The sequence below is a fragment of the Neolamprologus multifasciatus genome, chromosome 11 (genome assembly GCF_963576455.1).
Source record: "Neolamprologus multifasciatus chromosome 11, fNeoMul1.2, whole genome shotgun sequence".
Lineage (NCBI taxonomy): Eukaryota > Metazoa > Chordata > Actinopteri > Cichliformes > Cichlidae > Neolamprologus > Neolamprologus multifasciatus.
In genome coordinates, this window is record NC_140449.1 from 510,776 (window position 1) to 534,551 (window position 23,776).

The following is a 23,776-nucleotide window of genomic DNA, read 5'->3' on the forward strand; positions in this document are numbered from 1 at the left end:
ACAGGTTTAAGAAATAGCACAATATATACAAATCACTGAATAATAAATATCAAGGATTGACAGAGGTGAAACTGTAACAGGCTGCATGCTGTGCTACAGGCTGCATGCTGGTTGATGCATGTGCACTGGAAGTGTGAGTGGAAATGACATTTGGGCGTCTGTTAGAATAGCATGTCTGTGCATTAAACACTGAAGTCCATTAGTAATGGCTTATATGAACAGAAGTCCAGCTGTACATGCTTATAGCAATACTTTAAAAAAATAACAGCGTCAGCTTTGATCTGCAGTTGCTAAGGGAGTCCAAGTCTGCAAGTCTCTGCTCCTGTTAACCAAGAAAATGCACCCAGAGAGGATGTTGCTTATTCATGTTCCTCAACAATAAGTCTGAATAATAAGAGCGCGCCTCTCCCCTGTCTCCACAGCAGACCTGTCACTCCTGCTTCACTGGGCTCATTTATATGTGACAATGTGTATTTGCATGGCTGTGGTATCTGTTCCTGAGTCAGACCTTTAGTACAAACAAGGAAATAAGTGGGGTTAGAACAAGCTGTGGATGCACACACACTAAGGTAGAAGAGCAAGCTGGAATCAATAGCCTAATACATGAAAAGCCACTGACTCTGTTGCTGATGCAGAAAGGGAGACGTAACAGAGATTATCTTGGCTTGATAATGACAACACGATCTTACTAAAATCAGTGGAGCATATGACACCGCTGTAGCTTAACTATGCAGAAATGTGCTTTGCACTTACCAAAGCTCATTTTGAATCAATACACATTATAAGTCTCTCTCTAACCGGAGGTCTGGCAATAGTTTTTGATTATACAAATCTGCAATAAAGGGTCAAAACAGATGGGAGAAAGAAAAACAGGAGCTGGAAGATGAGTTCCTCACTACTCAATTCAGTCGGTCACGTCAATTAAGATGTGAACTTGTACAATTCCAGCAGTTCACATTCAGCTCCGGGGTCTTATCTAAAATTAAAAAAGTCCCCTTTTCCACGGCTTTGAAGTTTTTCTAAGCCACTCAAATAGTTCCATTCGCAGAATGTGGAAGCTAAAGGAAGCTTTGATTTTTGGAGTCGGCTTTGCCTGTCACTTTGTGTTACATGCTGGCTGATCTTAAGGCTAAAATGGAGCGACATTACTATGCTGTCAGCCTTTTCTCACCCCTTAGTTTCAGTCACTGATTCACCCATTATTGACTGCTACACAACTCAAGTGATTGGCAAACACTGTAGAGGATGGTATTGCACAGGGAAGTTAGACTTTGTGCTGCTTATGCATTATTGTTTGATGTTATGGTTTTTTTTTAGACAGCCACTAGTTCTAAATGTAATTTTTAGTTTTAATGACATGCAGGAATTCAAAAGCATAGGGACGTATTTCACAAAGTTAGATTAGCTCTTCTTAGGAGCTAGAAAATACAAATGTGGGTAAGAATCAAAGGAGGCCTACACCAATTTATTTGTTGGGCACTGGAGAGTACTACTGCATAGGTGAAAAATTTCCCCTTTTCTTCTTAAAAACCAGCTGGCTATTAGCAGCATCTAGGAATAGGGTTACACAAATCAGTCCAGCTGTGATCATTCAATGTATTCAAAAAAAAAACTGAAAACTGAAGGAATTTCAATTACAGCAAAATTTTGTGTCACAAAGTATTCAACCAAATTGAACTTGAAAATTGAATGATTTTGATGAAATCATGAACTATTAGACATTGGTGTGATGTTATTAAGATCATCCTTGAGTAGAAATTAACATTATTGTCAAATGCAGTATTCTGAATACTTTGGATTACTTAATATATTGTCATCCATTTTACAACTACATGAATGTACTATTGCTGTGTAATTTATTACTATTACTGAAGGCTACTCACCATAAAAATACCAACTAGATTTAATCTTAAAAAGAACACCAGTTATTAAGACATGTTTGTGCAAAAATATGTGCTGTGCTTTCAATAATATATAAGTGGTATTGAAATATGCCAAATGTTTTCCTTTTAAGCACATTTTATATAAAACCGATTTACTAGTAGTCCGCCATAGTTATTTACCTAGCACTGCACTCTGCGTAGTAACATCATACGGTTGCACCGCATCATGTTTACAGTAAGCAGCACATGGCGATGGCTTCTGTTCAACCTTTCCAGTTTGAACCAGAGCAAACCGAGAAAATGGATGAAAATAGTCACCCAGTACTTAGTTTAGATGAAGAGGAAAACAATTGTGGGCTTCAGATCCTGGCTTTAACCAAAGCTTGTGTAGCTGTTGCTGTTCTGTGAGTCTATTGTGCAAGTGGTGTGATATGCCACTGCAACACTGGACTTGCCCTTACTCTGGGCTCCCTCTTTATTCTGGCAACTGGTACAAAGAAAACAGCACACAGTCTTCATTAACAGTGTGTAAAGCAACTGCAACCTTCAGTTCACCAGCTTGGGAGCTTTTTCCTTTTTCTTTCCAAACATAACACTTAACAAATGAATAAGATATAATAGATACAACACAACATCAACAAAGTCTTTCTTTTAAAAGTTCTAGCTGAAACCAAACCTGTGATCGTATAGTAGCAGTATTATTTATTTATTTTTCTCCTTTTTCCTTACCAACAACAACAATAACATATAGAAAACAGTTTTTCTATTATAAAACAATCATCATTGTTCATCTTTTTTTTCCTATACAACAGCATCAATTAAAACTTATACTTAACAGTGCCTACCTGGTACAAAGAAAACAGCACACAGTCTTCATTAACAGTGTGTAAAGCAACTGCAACCTTCAGTTCTGTTAAAAAGAATTAGAACAATTACAATCTCATAGAGAAACATTAGAGCTGAGTGCAAGTCAAAAAGCACCCGACTAGCTAACGAGTATTAGCTTAGCATGCTAACTAAAAATGCTACTCGTGAATAAAGTTACTACCCATGCATCAAAATGCCTGTAACTTTCAGGATACATGCTAGTACTGCTTACAATCAAAATACATGTTGACAATTACCACTATAAGAATGTTTTCATTAATACACATACAAAATTGACAACAGTATCGCTCACAAGCACCTACCACCAGCTTGGGAGTTTTTTTCCTTTGCTGAGGCATGCGCTGTGCAGCAATTTGGAACCTTAACAGTTGCAGCTGCTGTGTTTGCCCAACTATGCACAAAGCACATCAATTTTGAGGAAATTCATTAAGCTATTTTCTAACTCTGTTACATCTGCATCTCTGGACTGTGTCATCAAGGGGGTTATGGGCACATTGGTTATATTTGTAGATAAAGTCTGCTACTGTTATTGTTTACCATCATCCAGGAAATTGTATAGCGTCTCGCGTTTTTTAGCGTGGTGGCACGGTCACCTTATGGGGAAAAATTGTCGAGACTGTATTTGGTTTCAGTCTTCGCTTATAACCAGATGCACATGTGACCTCTTTTAGCAACTGTGGTCGACTAAATGCATTGAATGCATCAGGGGTAAAATGATGAGCCTTGGGTCTTGTGGGAGTTGTACTCTACCACAAGCATCCTCCCATTGCTTTCTTCTTTTTTTCTCATGAGGAAAGCTGTGCATACTTACATCTGTTACTTTGTTGCCTTTCAACAGGAAATTACAACAAAAAGCTGCATAATGCTGCATGGCAGTTCCTCTCCTGCAACAACAGGTTATCAGAATGAAAGCGCCTATACTGCCGACAACCTATATATGTCATCGTCCCAGAATGCACGGAGTGCGCAAAAACATGGCCACTCTCACGGCTCCAAAATAGTTTCAAACAACAAAGATTTAATGAATAACAAAAACACTGTAGTTATTCTCAAGTATGTTTTTATGTAGTGGAGATAATTTGTAATATATTTAGAGTAACTTGTCATAATAGTCGGGGTTCCTGTTAATATAAAATGAGTAACAGTAGGGTGGACATTAGGTAAGGCTGCACTTTTTTGCAGTGATCTCGAATGGAAAACTATTTCTGTATCAGTAATATGTTTTCCTTTTGTCTGTTAATAATCATGTGGATGATTATTGATTATTTGCAGCTACTAGGTTGTTAATGCTATCCATCATGTCTAAAAATAGCATGTTAATACGTGGAGATCCCGAAGGCTGCTCTAAAAATTATCAGATTATATTTTAAATATTTGTTCAATTCAAATTAGTTTAAATTATCTTTTTTTTTCTTAAAGAAATCTACTACATCATGTAGTAGATTTTGTGACGCCACCAACACCACCAACAGGACACTTACATGGGCTTACATGGGGCGATCGTGGCTCAAGAGTTGTGAGTTTACCTTGTAATCGGAAGGTTGCCGGTTCGAGCCCCAGCTTGGACAGTCTCGGTCGTTGTGTCCTTGGGCAATACACTTCACTCGTTGCCTACTGGTGGTGGTCAGAGGGCCCGGTGGCGCCAGTGTCCGGCAGCCTCAATAAGAATCAGAGATGGAAATTGAGTTTAAAAAAACAACAACACAGGAGTGGGGGAAAGGAGAGAGGAGACAAGAGAGACATGACAAACTGGGGGGAACATAGAATGAAACGTGAGGATGGAAACAATACACAAGTACTCATACAACATATATAAACACAGAGTAAAAAGACACAAGAGGAAATCTACTAATCAAGAAGCTAAACAGAACATCCTAGTTGATACAGAATAAACTCAAGACTAACAAAGTGAACTTAAACATAAAAAATAATACAAAATGACATCAAAATACAAGAAAATTCAAAACGCTGGGTCTAATTACCCAAGACCATGACATATCAAGGCTAGGTGTAGCTCAGCACCCAGATTACATCCTTTGTTGTGCTATTACATAAAGATCTGGCGGGCAGCTTTTAGAACATTATTTGAATCATTAGGTAGAAAAAATGGCACGCTTTTCCAGCCTATCAATAAAAATCATGTGCATGATAAGAGATAAAAGGCAGTCTTGATTTCTTCCGTGATATTAACACTTTGCTCTTAATTATGCTGATTTGAGATAACTAGTGGAAATAATTGGGTGGATGAAAATTTCTTAATCAGCTTACCTCTGGACATAATTCACTTCTCTTTTTTTGCCCTCTCCTCTCCAGCAACTTTTGCAGTCAGAATAATCTGAGTGCACTGTTGTGAGAAACATGTTTTACTTTTCCAAGATCAGCTGTATAAATTCACTGTAGGCTCCTCTTGTTCAGGATTTATCTGTTTATTTCTTCATGTGCTAACGGCTGTCTAAATGACTCGGGTAAAGTTTGTAGCATGCCTGCTTGTTGTTTTTGCCTGCTTCCACTTGTCTTTGCACTAGGATGATGTCGGCGTGCAGTCATATTCGTTGTGTTCCCACTAGTGCTGTCAGCGTTAATCTCGTTGAAATCTCCGTTAACGAGCTACCGCGGATCGCCCCGTGCGTGGGGCTGGATGGCCAACACGTTAAACGAGCTAACTGCGCTAATGCACTAGTTCCCACCAATGTAATTGAGCATAGCGTGGCACATCCGACATACTGTTTTACTTTTGTCCATGACGCGCTCACCTTCAGGGTCATACGTCACATGGAAACCAAAATAGTTCCAAACGCCAGATCTGAATGAGGGTGGGGGAGGTTCAATTTGCCATGTTGCAAGGAGAGCTTAACTTCTGTCTCGCTAGCTTGCCCTGCGCTCAGTGAATCTGGGTTCAATCCACTGAGCGCTCAACACAGACTGCATCGTCAGAAGAAAAGTTGATAAAATAAATTAAAAATTTTGTATTGTTCGATACATATGCATCCGAAAGCACTGTATCGAACGGTTCAATATGGATACGAGTATCGTTGCACCCCTAATAAATGCGTACATAAATCAACAATCCTCTTGTGGTGTGTGTTTGTCTTTGTCATGAAGTCTACTTGTCAATGAGGATGTGGGGAGGATGAATCCTCTTCCTCCATGATACAATCATTCATATGGCCCCCTGTGAGCAAGCGCTTTGGCGACAGTGGGAAGGAGACACTTCCTTTTAACAAGAAGAAAGTCTGGCAGAACCAGAGAGGGGCGGCCATTAGCCACAACTGGTTGGGGTGGAGGAGGAAGACAGAACAAAAGACATACTGTGGAAGAGAGCCAGAGATTAATAATAAGTAATGATTCAATGCAGAGAGGTGTATAAACATACAGTAAGAAAAGTGACTGAAGAAGAAATACTGAATGCATCATGGGAATCCCCCAGCTGCCTACACCTATTGTAGCATTTAGTTATGCTACAATAGGTGGGAGAAGGGAAGATTTAGGGTCACCCGTTCCAGCCCTAACTATATGCTTTAGCAAAAAAGCAAGTTTTAGTCAAGTCATGTCAAGTCATCTGTATTTATATAGCACATTTAAAGGGCATCAAGTGTCGGCCAAAGTGCTGAACAGACGGATAATATAATCAAATAAAAAGAATTAAAATAGATAAGATGAAAACATTATAACACACACACGGAGAGCAGAGGCAGAAAGACACGCCAGCGTACGCTCTTTCCTCTTTTTTTTTTTTTTTTTTTTTTTTACGCTCTTTCCTCTTAAAAGTAGGTGTCTGTCTCCTGGAAACTGGGAGATGGTTCCACAAAGACAGTCCTGAAAGCTTGAGGCTCTGCTTTCAGACAGTTGACTTACTTGTGGTTCATAGGGTTTTTAAAAGTACAATGTGAGGCAAAGTACTCTGTTAGGGTCATGAGGTCTTTAAGATAAGATGGGACCTGAATATTCAAAACCTTGTATGTGAAAATTCTTGATTCAACAGGGACCAATGAAGAGAAGCCAATAGGGGAGACATCTATTCTATACATCTAATACTGTATAGACCTCATAATGCTAAATGATATTCAGTTTTAAATTTTACAGAGTTATATCGTGAATGTTTGATGTGGAAGAAAGAGTCAGGTACAGCGCTCAGATTCTGCACTGAGTGGAATTAGCAGAAGTGAAAACCTCTACTATTTTTTTCAGGGAAGCCATACACTATGATGACTGTTTGCCATTATGTTGCCATTGAAAATTGTGGTATTCTCTTAATGATGAACGCAGCTTCATCCAAAAGAGGAAGGACCATCGAAAATACAAGACTCACTAAATAATTTTATTCCCTGTATGTTAGCTGTGAGGTGATCCAGCATGGCACTGTGCCACTCTCTGACTACCACTTAGCCTGCTTTTGGAGGAGATTTCAGATATGATTGACAAAAATTTGGATGTATTTGATATGCAGCATTCTGGTTGAAACACTGCGAATGTCTTCTTAGGTTTCAAGAGAAATGTTTCTGGCAGAGCTCTTTCCATGAAACACACAGCTTGGGCAGACACAGTTATGGGCAGCCAGCTAAACCCAGACACCCAGAGTAAACAGCATTTGTGATGGGATATTAGCCTGAGCTGTTCTTTCATTTGGAGTGTCTGTCTCATTTCATGCTGACATCTAAGAGCTCAGGAGGAGTATTTTCAGGCAGTAAGCATCCACTTTTAACCGCTGGATCTAATCACTTCTGGCATCTGTCAGTCACACTCTGATAATGTGTAATGGCATCTGGTGTGAATATGCAGGTAATGGCCTCAGTAAATGAATGCAAGGTAACCTTTACCCCACTGTATAGCCACAAAAAGCAATCAGAGGTGGCATGGAGGACTTGCTAATGATATTTGCGGCTACTCAAACAGACACAGTAATGGGCTCTTTATATGCTCTGACAGAAACTGGCACAAAATGTGGATGAGCCCTCTGTGGTTCCTTGTCACAGCTAATGTCAGGGGTTGGAATTTATGTATGAATATTTAAGGACAAACATGTAGACAATAAACAATGAACAAGAAGTCTGTAAGGAATGTTCCAATTTTTTTTTATTTTATTCCAAAGCTCAAAGTAAGGCAAGTAAGTATTTTTCAGGGCAAATCTAACCTAAAATTGAATCCATATAAAGTATGTGTTTATAGAATCAATATAGAATTTTAAATCACTTTTAGTATGTCATTTATACATTTGTTTTTAAATAAATTGTTATTTAGTAGCTGTTATTGGTTCATGGTATCATTTTGAAAACTTAGTTTCAATGTAATGTTTTAATTGCATTTTATATAAATGATATCAAATCACAATAACAGTCACCTCCCAACTTTATACTGTAAGGTAAAGACCCTAAAATAATAGAGGGAAACTATCAAACAACCCCCTTTCACCAAGATTTAACAGACAGTGGGAAGGAAAAACTTCGTAGGCAGAACCAGGCTCAGGGTGGGGCAGCCATCTTCTCTGACTGGTTGGGGGTGATTTGAGAAAGACACATTGTGTAAGAGATCAATATTAAATAATTATTAAATGCAGAGTAGTGTATAAACACATAGTGAATGAATCATGGGAAGACCCCAGCATACTAGACATAAGGAAAGGGAGGTTTGAAGGTCACTTGATCATGCCCCAGACTGTGTAAATGATTTATCTTTAGCTACTATTGCATATTTCTGCTTTAACCTGAATGGCAATTTTTACTTAAAGCTACACTATATTGCCATATGTCTTTGCTTGAACTCAAGAAACAAAGAATTTAAACTAAAGTCTTAAAATAGGCATTAACAGTTTAATATGATAGATACTTTGTTTGTGATTGTACTTGTTTGTGAAGTTGTCTGAAATGCTCACTACTTCTGGGCAACTGTGGCTCAGGGGGTTGGGAAGTGCATCTGTAACTGGAAAGTCGCCGGTTCGATCCCCGGGCTCTCTGTCCTGGTCGTTGTGTCCTTGGGCAAGACACTTTACCCTACCGCTTACTGGTGTTGGCCAGAGGGGCCGATGGCGCGATATGGCAGCCTCGCTTCTGTCAGTCTGCCCCAGGGCAGCTGTGGCTACAACCGTAGCTTGCCTCCACCAGTGTGTGAATGCGAGAGTGAATGAATAGTGGCATTGTAAAGCGCTTTGGGTGCCTTGAAAAGTGCTATATAAATACAATCCAAAAACTACTGTTTTTAGAACATTATTTGATTTTTAATCTTTGTTATTTTTTTCATGATGACATTTCAGTATACACCGCTCAAAAAAATTAAAGGCACAGTTCGAAAAGATCTCAGTGGGGAAAACAATCATGCCGGGCATCTATACCAATATGAACTAGGTAATGTGTTAGGAATAAAAGGATGCCATGTCATTTTGATGCACAGGTTGAGGGCCAAATTCAAAAACACCCCAAAATTCACAGTGAAAAAAGGATGCACAGGCTAGTCCAATTTTATGCCAACAACTCAAAATGCTACTCAGAGTTGCCTGACTGTAGAGGTCTATGCTTCCCCACACCATCACTGACTCCCCCACCAAACCAGTCATACTGAACAATGTTACAGGCAGTATCATGCTTTCCACAGCTTTTTTAGACTCTTTCAGATCTGTCATGTTCTCGGGGTGAACCTGCTTTCATCTGTGAAAAGCACAGTGCACCAGTGGTGGACCTGCTAATTATGTGTAGCAGATACAGGTCCTGCCGATGGGTTAAGGATCTTCTACGGCCCGATCCAGCTCTCCAAGAGTAACTACCTGTCTCCTGGAATCTCCTCAATGCTCTTGAGACTGTGCTGGGAGACACAGCAAACCTTCAGACAATGTCATCTATTGATTTGCCATCCTGGAGGAGTTGGACTACTTGTGGAATCTCTGCAGTTATCACCTCATGCTATCAGTTGTGACACCGATTCTAGCCAAATGTAGAACTAGTGAAACTGATTAACAACCCCATATGCTACTTAACTGACCAGATCGATGTCTCACAAGTTTAACAGCCTAGACGCCAGTCTTATGTCCCATGAATTTTTTTTTGAGCTGTATATTTAAGTACCCTGTGGCTCCAATCGCTCACTGTGACGCTTTCTCTTTTAAACCCTTGTAAAACTCACACTCTAGTTCTGCACCTATTCATCAAGTTATGTTTACGTCTTGTAATAAATATTTATATGTTCTGCATCATTTTGTGCTTTGTCTCTTCCCTTCTTTTACTGTGAAGATAGCTGAGACTTATTCGAGTCTCAAAGTTCTGGTGGCATTTTAGTTTAATTTGTAAATGCTTTGTAGGATACAGATGATTCTCATTTTTAATAAAGCCACAGAAAAAAGTGAACTAAGAACTAGTTACCATCTAAATTAACCACAAATTAGAATATGAAATAGTTATAAAACCTTTATTAATACAACTAGCTCATTTCAAATGTGCCTTTAAATGCTTTATTAATCATTTACATAGACTTTTTAAAATTATATCATGAACCGTTAACAACTCCCAAATAACTTATTTGTATTTTATGTAATGATTTATTTAGGATTAGGTTTTCCGTGATAGTCATTTTATACTTTATAAGTGATTTATAAAGTATAAAATGACTAAATATTAAAATTCTACAAAACTATTTGGTAGCATTTTATTGTAATGTCACACTATTAAACATTAGTGAGGTATCAGCGAGGGCTCCTCCTTAGTATGCCATTTATAAATACAGATATGTTTTTCCATCTGTTACTGCTACACTATATACAGATATCACTGCAATTACATCACTACTAGTAATAATCATATTCATAATAATATATCTTTATTTATAAATGGCAAACTAGGAATGATTAATGCTATATAAATGATGAATTCAGCACTTGCTAATACTTTATTAATACCTTAATAATGCTTAATAGTGTGAAATTACTATGAAGTACAAAGCAACTATTTACATCAATGTTTATAAATGACAAGCTAACAAGGAGTATTAGTTTTTAAATGATGAATTAAGTTTTAACTAATACCTTAATAATGCTCAATACTGGGTGGGTATTATAAAGTGTCACCCAACATGGATTCGTTTTGGGTTTTTACTGTAATGTCTGAAAACTCCCTTACTTCTTTAGGCAAGTTTTTGCGTATAAATCTTGTTCTTGATGGTCAGTATATATTTTTATATTGATGTTATGTTAAACATATAGTTCTCATCATCCTCTCACTTTTCAAGTACCTAAAAAAGTTGGAATTTCAACAAACCTCTATGTTAGACAAAATTTGGAAAGACCCTGAACATAGTGACACTGCAAAAATATTTTTATGAGATGTAATAGGTGATATATATGTGAATTAATAAAGCAAAATCAGGCAAGCTGTAAATGATTATGATTAAGGTTAGTTATTCATTTGGAATAAAAATGGTTTTGGGTGCCACATTCAAAGTCAGTATTTCTCCACTATTCCATTCTCTTTTTCTTCCATTCTCTCTCCTTGTCTCCTGAAATTCACAACTGCTCCTACTGGGATAATCAATCCTTAATCAGCCCTCCCCACTGCATTCATGAGACAACTCAATCGGGCTAAGATATGCTAATCTTATTCCTCAGATGATTATGCCATGGAGTCAACACTGATCTTCCATGACCTCAGAAAAACACAGGCCCTCCAGTCAAAAAGACTGATGGTGATGTGTGTGTGTGTTTGTGTGTGTGTGTGTGTGTGTTTGTGTGTGTGTGTGGTGTAGTGGGAATAATCTTCTGCTGTGAATCAGTGAATGTTTTGAGGACTCCTGAACTGCTGTGATCGATTTCAGACCAATGAGACAATGGAGTGGCGCAAAGAACTGATAAATACTTTGTGCTGTACAACAGTGTGGGATTTCTGATGTATTGCACTAATATATAAAAAGATTAAACTGGAAAATTTCATGGCAAACTGATTCAGTAAGGGTGGAGAAACATTTAGGTTGTCATGGGGCACAGAACCTTGTGGTGAAATCTGTTTAGATTCATCCAGGGTTAGCAGGGATATCTTGAACATGCGAGCACTCCTGATAATATTGTCATAGTTATTTTCTGTGAGCAAAGAAAAAAGAGATATCACCATAGATATTAAAGCTTCACACACTGAAAAATTACAAAGGAGATTTTGAGGTGCACCCGTTGTAAATGGACTAGTTCTTTGTGAAATGATCAGGATCCACACAGTGTTCCAGGGTCCCTCTGAGCACCTTTATTTTTAAATAAAGGTGCTCAGAGCTGCTTCAGCACTGCATATATTCCACCGGGAAGCCAGCTTTCCAGCACCTTCCCACACCACACACCGCTCATTTCTGGGCCTAGGCACTAAAAAGGACATGATTCATTAGTTGTATCCCTCTCACCTTGTGATGTGTCGGTCGTGAACGAAATGGCTCTTAGAGACGACTCTTTGAAGTGAACGACGCGAGCCGTCTTTTTTCTTTCTCTCACCCTGTTTTTTTCCGCTTCCCTCGAGCCTTGTGTTTTGCGCTGGGAAGATGGGGAGGGGCGGTAGTTACACTCGCAGTAGCACAGGAACAGAGCTGGAGGGAAAGAGAGAGAAAGAGAGCCAGGGACAACAACGTCACATTAGAAAGGTATAGTGATCATCCACAATTATTTTCAGTTGCAGATGATAAAGGATTCAGAAAGTTAATTCATGCAGGCCCTTATGACAGAGAATGTACATCTTATTTTTGTTTTCATATTTTTTCATATTTATATTTAATTGTGTTGTGTTTGCAGTGTTTTGTGTTGTTTCACGTTAAATTTGTTTAAAAGGAAAAAGCTGAAAATTTAAATAGTTAAAAGTTGAAATGTAAATAGTTGTTTTTTGTATTATATGAGTTATTTATTACATTTTATGTGGAGTGAATAAATAAAAGTATATTTACGGTGACCCCTAGAGACAAAGCACGTCCAAACTCCAAAACGTACGAACTCCAAAACACGTACAAAACACAACAGAAGTGCTCCAGCATGCTAGAGGCAGTGTTGAGCTTTTGTTACCTAGTGGCTACACAAGACAGAAAGTACCAACGACCGGATTTGGTGTGTGATAGTAACAGGTAAATGAACATTTTTTAAAATTATTTGAATATGTATGAGTGCCTGTGTATAAATACACAAACAATACACATATTGTTACACACCGGCCTGGGGGGGCTGGAGTGCAACACAAGAAAAATAATAAAAGAAGTAAATCACACAGCCACAGCTTTACAATGACTAGTCGTTTTATTAACTTGACAGGTAGCGAGCGTCAGAGTGGGCATGGCCAAAACAACAAACAAAACACACTGGAAATGAATCAGAACTAACTTACCTATAGTGAATCAACCCCAAAAGAAAATACAAACCTCTAACCTGTCTCCCTACCCGAAACAGGAGAAAAAGGTTGTAAAAGAAACGGCTTCCCACCCCTACAGCTACCATGCCCAGATACGACTCTCTAAACTGTTTTTACTGCAGCCCAGCTCTGTCACATGCCACAAAAGGCCCCAAACGCTAGTGATGTGACGTTCTGTATCGAGGCTTCGAAGCGTGTGTCGAGTAATTGAGGGGACGTATCCGCGAAGCGCGTATCGAGGCTTGCTTCATTTATGGGAGGAGCTGAAAATGATGACGTCCGAAGCCTCGCTGCCCGGCTGTACCATGTGACTGGTTCATGAAGCGGTTCGAACTTTGCCGCGAGATATGACAGCGATATAAACTCCTCAGACTTCATTCAAAAATGTGGGTGTTTGATGGAGAGTTGCGGTTAGTGAGAGTTAGAGACAGTTTGGAGAGAGTTTGGAGGTTTATGAGAGTGAGGAGAGAAAGTTAGGAGAGAATGGAGCCAGCTAAGAAGAGGAGGATGTCCTCCCCTGTGTGGGAACATTTTGATTTTATTCCTCCCAACAAGGTATGTAAATTTCTACAGAAGATGTATTTTCATAATACTGATGGTGCAATACAATTTAAGTTAAGCTGTCTTTACTTTTGTACAAGGTGAAGTGTTTGCTATGTGCCAGGGAGCTGGGATATAACAACAACACCTCATCCATGCTTAGGCACTACAGAGCTTTGCATGAGAATAAGGGGAACACCGATTGTGGAGCAAGACCAGGTGAGCCATCAAATGCCATGATAATATAGCATGCAGTAATGTTACTAAATGATATAACAATATTATACAATGCAATAAATGACGTGTGTGATATTTATATTTGTGCTTTGTTTTTGTTGTCTTTCCTCAGGAGAACAATCTCAAATAGATGAAGACCTGGTTAGCATGGTGATTGAGGACTCCCAGCCATTTAGCATTGTGGAGGACAAAGGATTTAAAAGATTTGTTAAATCATTAAATCCTAGCTATGTTCTCCCCACTAAAAAGGTTATAAAAGCAGTGAAAATTTAGTTTTTACAGAATAAAATGTGGGCAAGACTGAGTCTCAAAGCCTCAGTGTGTAGCTGTCCATACCTGAACGTTACAAAAGCACAACCACTGTCCACACCCCAACCACACCTCACCTCACAGTAAATGATCATTTCCATTTTAAGCATTTCCAAATGATCATTTTCCATACTGCCAGCATAAATATACACAGTATACTGCATCACTACAATATACATGTTTTACACACTCCTTTTGTTGTTGACATTTACAGGCTGTGTGCAAAAGGCCACACTCTTCAAATTCATGCCAACTAATATTTTTACGTCCAGTAGGTGTCCTACTAGAGCAAATGAAGCTTCAAGAAGCTTTGTGCTGGAGTGAACCAATTGGATGAAAAGCTTCAGTGCTTCATGAAGCTTCATCTTCCCATCACTACCAAACGCGCAGCTCACTGGAAACAGGAAGTAGTAGGAGAGACTGCCGGCCCAGTCAGGTCCCAATTTGTAACTGGCCTCATTCCCTCTTCCACCAATGGTCAGCCTCCACCTGGAACTTACATAACAGACATCACAGAGTACAAACAATGCCCCCACATGGTGTGGCGAGTAACAGCACCACACAGCAAAAATGACCTGGGTCATAACAATATGCTTTCAATTGTGTAATTTAAGTGATCTAGGTAGCTCTGTTTTGGAAGTTCAGTTAACGCTAGAAATGTGTTTTGGAGTTTGTACATGCTTTGGAATTTGTACGTGCTTTTTGGAGTTTGTACGTGCTTTGTTTCTAGGGGCCACCGTATATATTTATATATAAACACAGGGTTGTTTTTTTTTACATTAGTAATTCATTTTGTGCATAATTTTATATTGTTGTTAATAATAAATTAATTAAAGCAACAAAACAACCTGAAGAGTTGGTTGGGATCCGAAAGCTCTTTTTAATGAGTCGAGCCAAAAGAGCCAGTTCTCTAAAAAGAGCCAGAAATCCCATCACTACTCTCACCTGTCCACTCCGTCCTCCCGGCACAGCCCCGTCAGCTTACCGCACCACCCCTCCAGCAGAGGCGGAGACCACACCCCTGCCACACACCCGCACCACCCGACTGAGGCTGTGCCGACTGAGGCTGAACCTTGTGGGAGTCCCCACTGAGGCTGTATATGTTAGGATGCCTGGGTCGTTGACCCAGGGTTTTTGAGTTTATTATATTATTTATCATTTCTAGTCTTTGGTTTCTTTGTTAGAGTTCTGTCTTATGGTTTATGTCTCTGTGTAATCCTTAGTTGCTGTCTCCCCTGTCAGCTATATCTCCGTGTCTGTGTCTGCCCTGGTCCCACGTCTCTGTTCCGTCTGTACTGCCTGCCTGTGAGTCTGTGTCTGTAAGTTCAGTCTGTGTTATGTTTCCTGTTTTACTTTGAAAGTCTGTGTCTCATGTAAATGCGTCTGGTTTTGCTTCCTTTGTCTCGTTAGGCCTGATTTGCCCCAGCTGTGTTTCCCTCCTGTTACCCATTGCCTGATTGCTCCCTCTGTGTATTTAAGCCCTGTGTTTCTCTGTGTCCGTGTTGCGATCTACCCTCATTTATGCTTTGTGTTCTGTCTGCCTGCTTATGTAAGTTTATTTGAATTTTTGTTACGTTTTGCCATCCAGAAATAAAAGCTGAGTTTTGAAGTACACTTTTACCTGCCGTGAGTCTGCACTTTGGGTCCACTACTCCTGCCTGCACACAGCGATACATGACAGTATAGACCAGTCTTTCTTTACAAACAGAACTATGGGGCTACACCAGATGCTGTTTGACTCTTTTATCACTCCCATTCTCAGCATTTCAGCAACTTCCTTCTGAACAATTTGCCTCTTATGTTCAGGTCACCTGTAAGGCCATGAATGCACCATCACGCCAGGCTGCGTTTCAAAATTCTTATATAGTGCTTTTCTACTCCATGTAATATTGACGTGCACATTTCTACAAGAACTTTTTAAAATGTCTAAGTGCTTTCAGTTTTTTTTTTAAACTATGCAGTTTAAAACCTCTTAAGCCCCAAGGGAGTTTCTGAGCTTCCTGCTCGAAAATGTAATGTCCAAATTTAATTGATTATTCCTCTGCAATTACAAACTCTGCCTGACACTTCTGAAATTTCATCAGAGGTGTAAATATTGAAGCAGATATTACGGTGTCAAAGTTCCTGAGACTGGAACACAGAAAAAGTAAGTAGATGTTATATTTTTTATTTTTAGCATATAACCCTTTTAAAAATGCGTCAGTTAACATGAAAAAATTAATTAAATTTATTAACAGGCATAAAAATGCTTTTTAAAAATATATATATATATTTTTGAAGAATTAACCACACATTTACATGGCAATGGCCCTTTTCTGCTGTGGGCATGGAGCGTTTAATTGGTCTCTGGCCCTTTAAACTCTGAGGGGCTGTAACTTTGGTTTCTTTTGGTCAATTTGCATGATTGACACCTCTTTTTAATTGTTTGAGCCAATGGAATCACAGTAATTATACCACGTTCACGTCACTTCAAATCAGACGTTGCAATGCCAAAACCCACGTGGGCCCAAATTTACTGCATGTGGCAACTGTCCAGTCACGTGTCTGTAGGTGGGTCTAAAATTGAAGTTGTTGACGGAAAACGGCTCTGATTCGGCTAGGTAGGCGTGGTAACTACTGATAATCAGGTGGCTACCGGCGAAAATAACGGAGGAAATCGGGACGGTAAGCCAATTTCTGTCTTAGCGCATTTGCACCGCTATGTGTTTTTGTGGTCTTCTTTTGCGGCTCATTCAGTGAATTTTGGTCAGAGCGTGGTGAAACTTGGTGTTTGGAGTCAATAATAGCTCTGGAAGCTAACTAGCCTTTCTTTAGACAGTTACATGAAGTTTGAAGAATTTCTTGTTCGGTTTTGTTTGTTTAGCGGTCTTCTGCGCTTTTACGTAACTGCTTGTGGTTAATGGCTTAAGTGGTTAATTTCTCATTTCCATTCCAGGAAAGGTCCTGTGCTCCGTGCTACTCCGACATCTTCAATGGTTGATCAGCTGCTGCGGGAACAACAAGCCGGGTTCTGGGATGGAGGATCCTGTTCAGAGCAGATTTTTGTGCTATAGACAATAATCGAACAAAGTGCCGAGCTACAGCAGTGACTGTCAATCAATTTCATAGACTTTACAAAAGCGTGCAACAGCGTGCATTGAGAAACAATCTGGATAATTGCCAGGTCCTACAGCATACCGGAGATGTTCGTCAGCCTCTTGAGAAACATCTACCACGAGTCAAGCTGCTCCGTCCGTACAGATAGTGGGATTTCGGACTCGTTCGAGATTGAGATGGGAGTGCAACAAGGCTGCGTTATTTCGCCGTTCCTTTTTGTGCTTGCTGTGGATTTCATCATGCGAGACCAAGGACACGACGGACGACGAATTGCAGATCTTGATTGCGCGGACGACATTGTGCTACTCGTATCAAGATCATGTTACCAACAAGGAGGTCCTTCAGCGCACCGTCTCTAGACCGCTAGTGGACCTGGTATTGGAGCGACGATTTCATTTCGCCGGTCACGTTCTTTGCCAACATCCGGAACGATTACTGAAGATAGCCGTGTCGTGGAGACCCGTCCGAGGGTCACGGAGTCATGGACGGCCAAAACAGACGTGGAGACGGTCATTTATTGAGGACCTGAAAGCGGGCGATCTTTCATGGGACGAGGCTGAAGATGTGGCTGCAAACTGAGCTCGTTGGCGATCCCTTGCTGCCCAATGCACCATCGTCGGTATCTCAGACGCAGGCGCAGGAGGAACTAAATAAGTAAGTAAGTTAATCTCTCATTGCACTCTTAAATAAGCAGTTGGAGTTTAAAAAAGAAATCATGGAATCCATTTATAAACCAAAATGTATCTGTTAAGTCTAATTGTTGAATGTTGTCATTATGTTCTTAAATTTGTACAGTCTTGGTTCAAGCAGTAGGATCAAGACATTCCTTTGATCCTGAGCACCTCTCCATACACACACATAGTGCCTTGTCTTAGAACCATTTGGGGGGGTTATGGTGGGCGTTGCTTTGCTGTGATGTGTATTGTGTGAACTGCTTTCCCAATAAAAGGCAGCAAGCGGAGGCCGTTGTTGGGGCCATTCGTAATGAGATCCGAGGTGCGTTTCTGAGATACCGACGAGGCCTCCCTTGCAGGTAAATCGATCGATCGCTGACTGTCTTGTTTTCTTCATGATGAATAAGTCTCTAAACCAGCAGGGCTTGTGGAAACACAGACCCAACAGTATCCTAAACGTTTGACTCATCAAAGTAGACGCCTTTGGCAGATATAAGAGCTGAACACACCTGTGGCATTCTTTCTACAATAGAAATCAAATATTCTTCAGAAAGTTCTTCCCATATCTTTTGCAGAAGTTCCCATAAATGTGTGGCACTTGTAGGTTGCTTTGCTTTCACTCTTCTGTAGAGTTGATCCCAAACAAGCTTGATAGGGTTTAAGTCTGGAGACTGTGCTGGCAAATCCATGTTTTCAAGTTAAGTCAAGTCAAGTAATGTTTTATTGTCAACCCAACAGCATACACAGTTATGTTCTGGGTCATCATCTTGCTGTTGGATGAACCCCTGACCAACTAGGTGCATACCAGAGGGTATTGCATGGTGCTCCAGAGTACTGTGGTAGCTGTTTTGGTTCAGGGTGCCTCTCACTCTGTACAAATCACTGACCCTGGATCCAGCAAAACGGCTCCAGACCATCACACTTCCTCCTCCACATTTGACAGTTGATGCCACACACTCTGGAACCATCCTTTCACCTACCCGACAGCATACAAAGGTCCTGCATGATAAACCGAAGATTTCAAATTTTGATTCTTTTTGGGTAACGCAAACTTTTTTTTAACCTCTGGCAGTTCACCTTATTACCATTTTGAGCTATTCATTGGACTTGAACAACTTGAATTGTAATAAATAACTGGAAAAATTGGTGTTCTGAAACTTTTGACTGTTAGTGTAAGTGCATTATGAACAACTCAGGGTTCAGTATCTTCCAAGTCCAAGAACACTTTGAAGAAGTGATTAGTGCAAAGAGGAGCAGCAAGAGAATGAACCACCAACCTTGATCCCACCCTACCTCCTGAGCCACAGCCCCCCCTGGAAGTGTTAGTAAAAGTGATATTTTGACATGACCACCCATATTAGTGAAAGTTAAATGTCAATAGATATGATTAGCAGTTACAGTGAATACCTGTCCAATTCCATCACCATCTGAATAGTACAATGAACAAAAGTGCAGGACTCATTAAATTGGCTGACATCACCAAACCAAGACCATCCTTCTGCAAGACTGGAAAACCAACTAGTTTTAGCAAACTGTGACAAGTTGGTTTTCTGATTTACTTCATATTTTGTGAGTCAATAAAAGACTGGAATAAAATAAATATAGGACTTTTTTTGGGAAAATGAATATCACACATCTTAATGATCTATTTTTGGCAGCTGGATAGTTTCAGGATTTTTCACAAATGTGATCTCTTATCTTGTCAAACTTAAGGTACTGTATAACTGAACCTCAATCCATCTGGACCAATCACTGTTCTTACATAGATCTTGCATTTTATTTTTAATTTTAGATGGTTAATCAAAGACAGAGAAAGATGTGTGAATAATGTTGAAATATCCAAGGACTGTTTTAGGTTGAAGTTATGACATATATAGTGATGAGCAAGAGCTTCAGCACATCAAATACTTTAACTGATGAATTAAATGCTACTAAATTATAAACTAATATGTCAAATACATCATGCGGTGTTAATACTTACAGTTCTATCACTGCATGTACTCTTAGGGTGCTACTGAAAATTATTCATATTCAGTGTAAAACATTTCATTTTCAGTTCAGTTACTGTACTTTTGGAAAGTAGAAGGAATTATACTATAATTTGACAAGGTGTATCAATATATTTAATTTGATCATTATTATTTTTTCATAATATAAGAATTGATCAATTCACGTATGTACTGAAAGACCAATGTTCCGTCATATCATAAATGGACTAATCAACTCAATTGATTAAGAGAAGGCTCACATAGTCACCCGAAACATATATCATTATTTGAGAAAAGCACTATTTACTTTTTTATTTTGTATGGTATGATTTTAGCTCCTGCTAAGTTGAGAAACAGTATACTGCAGTGTATATTCTACAAATTTACATTCCAGTAGTATCGCCTACGTGACATGAGCTACTTCATCTCACCACAGACAACATATGCAAACATTTCTTTCTGTATGAGCTGCACTGCACACATCCCTGGGCCTCTTACGGGTGCATATTTTTGCTTTAGCAGTTAAATTGAACCAGGGATGAATTAGTTCTACAATTTATTGGGCTTAAGCTGCAGGGCCTGGGCTGTTTTTATGAGGGTATTTTTGGTATTACTTGTGCACATAGGAGAGTTTGTGAGCTGAGTCCTGTGGTCACTCTGAACCAATACAAGTGAACATGGTTTGCTCACATCTGAATGGCCTGGCCCTAACCTGAAGGACAGTGATGTTTGTGCTAAAGCTGTGCAAGCTTTAGTCTGCTGTGTACAGAATATAACGATTTTTCCCAAAGACCAAAAAAATCTGATCTATTTTTATGTTCAAGCTCAGCATCATGGAAAACACCTGTTGATATGTGAGGTGACACTAGATGGCAGTATGACTCAAGTAAAATCTGCATCATTCATCCTCCTCCCCTTTCTCTTCTCCTCCTGCAGCCCTTTTCTTCTCCATGTTGAAGCTGCAAACAGCATCTTTAATGGAATGTCAAGAAAAGGCAGCATTGTGCCTGCCTGTTTGAAATACAGAGGCAGTTTAAACAATACGCTTCCCCTGTTCAAAAAGCTAATGCATTGCTGTGATTCCGAAGGTGTTCTCCATTTACTTTCACTAACTCCCATAAACTTCCTGTAGTTGCTTTCCTCAATGAAGGGATGACAAGCAGGCTACTGTTTTTGCCTTTTTGTAAACACTCCTTAGTAACCCAGTGTTCCATGTTAACACAAATGTTAATATATTCTTATTCACATATATTTTCCAGATTTTCTGAAAATATGTTTTTGTGTAATTTGCCACTTTTCGTTTTGTCTTCACATTGCATCACTGTGCCTGTTTTAAAGGCCAATGATTTTGGATCCATCAGCAGATGAACAGAGTCATTAGAAAAGTAATTAATTGTCCAATTGAGTGCATCTATCCCCGCTCACCCCTGCAGGGCGGTCTTTATTCTTCAAGCTCGGGTTTTCTATCAGAGGATTCTCGACCACCCTAGGGGATGTTTCCCATTTTGACCTCGGGACTTCCAGGCCATTTTCAGCATAGATGTTTCTGTATACTGTGCCGCCATGATTAGTGCCTCTGTGCTGTCTAGCTTTTTCCAGCCGCTGGTAGGATTTCTGGTTGTCAGCCACTTCCTGTATCTGCCGGTGGTACATACCGTGCAGTGGCCGATCCCTCCATGATGGTTCCTCCTCTTTCTTCGGTTTCCGCTGCCTGAGGTTTTCACTCAGCATGTGGTCAGTTGTGGCCATCTTCCTGATGTACTCGTAGATGTTTGTTGTCTCATCCTGGACTGTGGTACTGACACTCACTCCTTCCTTCCACTCAGCATACAGCCTCAGGGTGCTGGACTTGAGGTGAAACCCTCCATGCATGGTCAGGAGCTTCCTGGTCTTGATATCAGTGGCTTCCATCTCATCCTTTTGCCAGCTTATTATCCCAGCAGGGTACCTGATCACAGGCAGGGCGTAGGTGTTGATAGACCGGATTTTGTTCTTGCCATTCAGCTGAGTCCTCAGGACTTATCCGACCTCTGCAGGTATTTGGTGGTTGCAGCTTTTCTAGCGGCCTCTTCATGGTTCCCATTTGCCTGTGGGATTCCCAGGTACAGTGGGGCAAAAAAGTATTTAGTCAACCACCGATTGTGCAAGTTCCCCCACTTAAAATGATGACAGAGGTCAGTAATTTGCACCAGAGGTACACTTCAACTGTGAGAGACAGAATGTGAAAAAAAAATCCATGAATTCACATGGTAGGATTTGTAAAGAATTTATTCGTAAATCAGGGTGGAAAATAAGTATTTGGTCACCTCAAACAAGGAAAATCCCTGGCTCTCACAGACCTGTAACGCCTTCTGTAAGAAGCTTTTCTGTCCCCCACTCGTTACCTGTATGAATGGCACCTGTTTGACCTCATCATCTGTATAAAAGACACCTGTCCACAGCCTCAACCAGTCAGACTCCAAACTCCGCCATGGCCAAGACCAAAGAGCTTTCGAAGGACACCAGGAAAAGAATTGTAGACCTGCACCAGACTGGGAAGAGTGAATCTACAATAGGCAAGCAGCTTGGTGTGAAAAAATCAACTGTGGGAGCAATCATCAGAAAATGGAAGACATACAAGACCACTGATAATCTCCCTCGATCTGGGGCTCCACGCAAGATCTCATCCCGTGGGGTCAAAATGATCATGAGAACGGTGAGCAAAGATCCCAGAACCACACGGGGGGACCTGGTGAATGACCTGCAGAGAGCTGGGACCAAAGTAACAAAGGTCACCATCAGTAACACACTACAACGGCAGGGAATCAAATCCCGCAGTGCCAGACGTGTTCCGCTGCTGAAGCCAGTGCATGTCCAGGCCCGTCTGAAGTTTGCCAGAGAGCACATGGATGATACAGCAGAGGATTGGGAGAATGTCATGTGGTCAGATGAAACCAAAGTAGAACTTTTTGGTATAAACTCAACTCGTCGTGTTTGGAGGAAGAAGAATACTGAGTTGCATCCCAAGAACACCATACCTACTGTGAAGCATGGGGGTGGAAACATCATGCTATGGGGCTGTTTTTCTGCCAAGGGGACAGGACGACTGATCCGTGTTTGCCAGAGAGCACATGGATGATACAGCAGAGGATTGGGAGAATGTCATGTGGTCAGATGAAACCAAAGTAGAACTTTTTGGTATAAACTCAACTCGTCGTGTTTGGAGGAAGAAGAATACTGAGTTGCATCCCAAGAACACCATACCTACTGTGAAGCATGGGGGTGGAAACATCATGCTATGGGGCTGTTTTTCTGCCAAGGGGACAGGACGACTGATCCGTGTTAAGGACAGAATGAATGGGGCCAAGTATCGTGAGATTTTGAGCCAAAACCTCCTTCCATCAGTGAAAACTTTGAAGATGAAACGAGGCTGGGTCTTCCAACATGACAATGATCCAAAACACACCGCCCGGGCAACAAAGGAGTGGCTCCGTAAGAAGCATTTGAAAGTCCTGGAGTGGCCTAGCCAGTCTCCAGACCTCAACCCCATAGAAAATCTGTGGCGGGAGTTGAAAGTCCGTGTTGCTCGGCGACAGCCCCAAAACATCACTGCTCTTGAGAAGATCTGCATGGAGGAATGGGCCAAAATACCAGCTACTGTGTGTGCAAACCTGGTAAAGACCTATAGTAAACGTTTGACCTCTGTTATTGCCAACAAAGGTTATGTTACAAAGTATTGAGTTGTATTTTTGTTATTGACCAAATACTTATTTTCCACCCTGATTTACGAATAAATTCTTTACAAATCCTACCATGTGAATTCATGGATTTTTTTT

General features: G+C 40.2%; 2 protein-coding genes across 2 annotated transcripts in view; both read left to right on the forward strand.

Annotated features, from left to right (window-relative positions):
• LOC146507525 (E3 SUMO-protein ligase ZBED1-like) overlaps positions 1–23,776 on the forward strand; it is a 459,484-nt gene that overhangs the window by 349,475 nt on the left and 86,233 nt on the right. The gene's annotated exons all lie outside the window — the stretch shown is intronic.
• On the forward strand, positions 13,273–14,178 carry LOC146507530 (uncharacterized). Its single transcript, XM_085177941.1, has 3 exons — positions 13,273–13,672; positions 13,759–13,876; positions 14,007–14,178. The coding sequence occupies exons 1-3, from the start codon at positions 13,601–13,603 to the stop codon at positions 14,165–14,167; spliced, it is 351 nt and encodes a 116-aa protein (XP_085034067.1). The 5' UTR covers positions 13,273–13,600; the 3' UTR covers positions 14,168–14,178.

Coding starts and splice junctions, on each gene's coding strand:
- LOC146507530 (XM_085177941.1), top strand. CDS start 13,601: ATGGAGCCAGCTAAGAAGAGGAGGATGTCCTCCCCTGTGTGGGAACAT. Junction 13,673..13,758: donor ATTTTATTCCTCCCAACAAG/GTATGTAAATTT, acceptor CTTTTGTACAAG/GTGAAGTGTTTGCTATGTGC. Junction 13,877..14,006: donor CGATTGTGGAGCAAGACCAG/GTGAGCCATCAA, acceptor GTCTTTCCTCAG/GAGAACAATCTCAAATAGAT.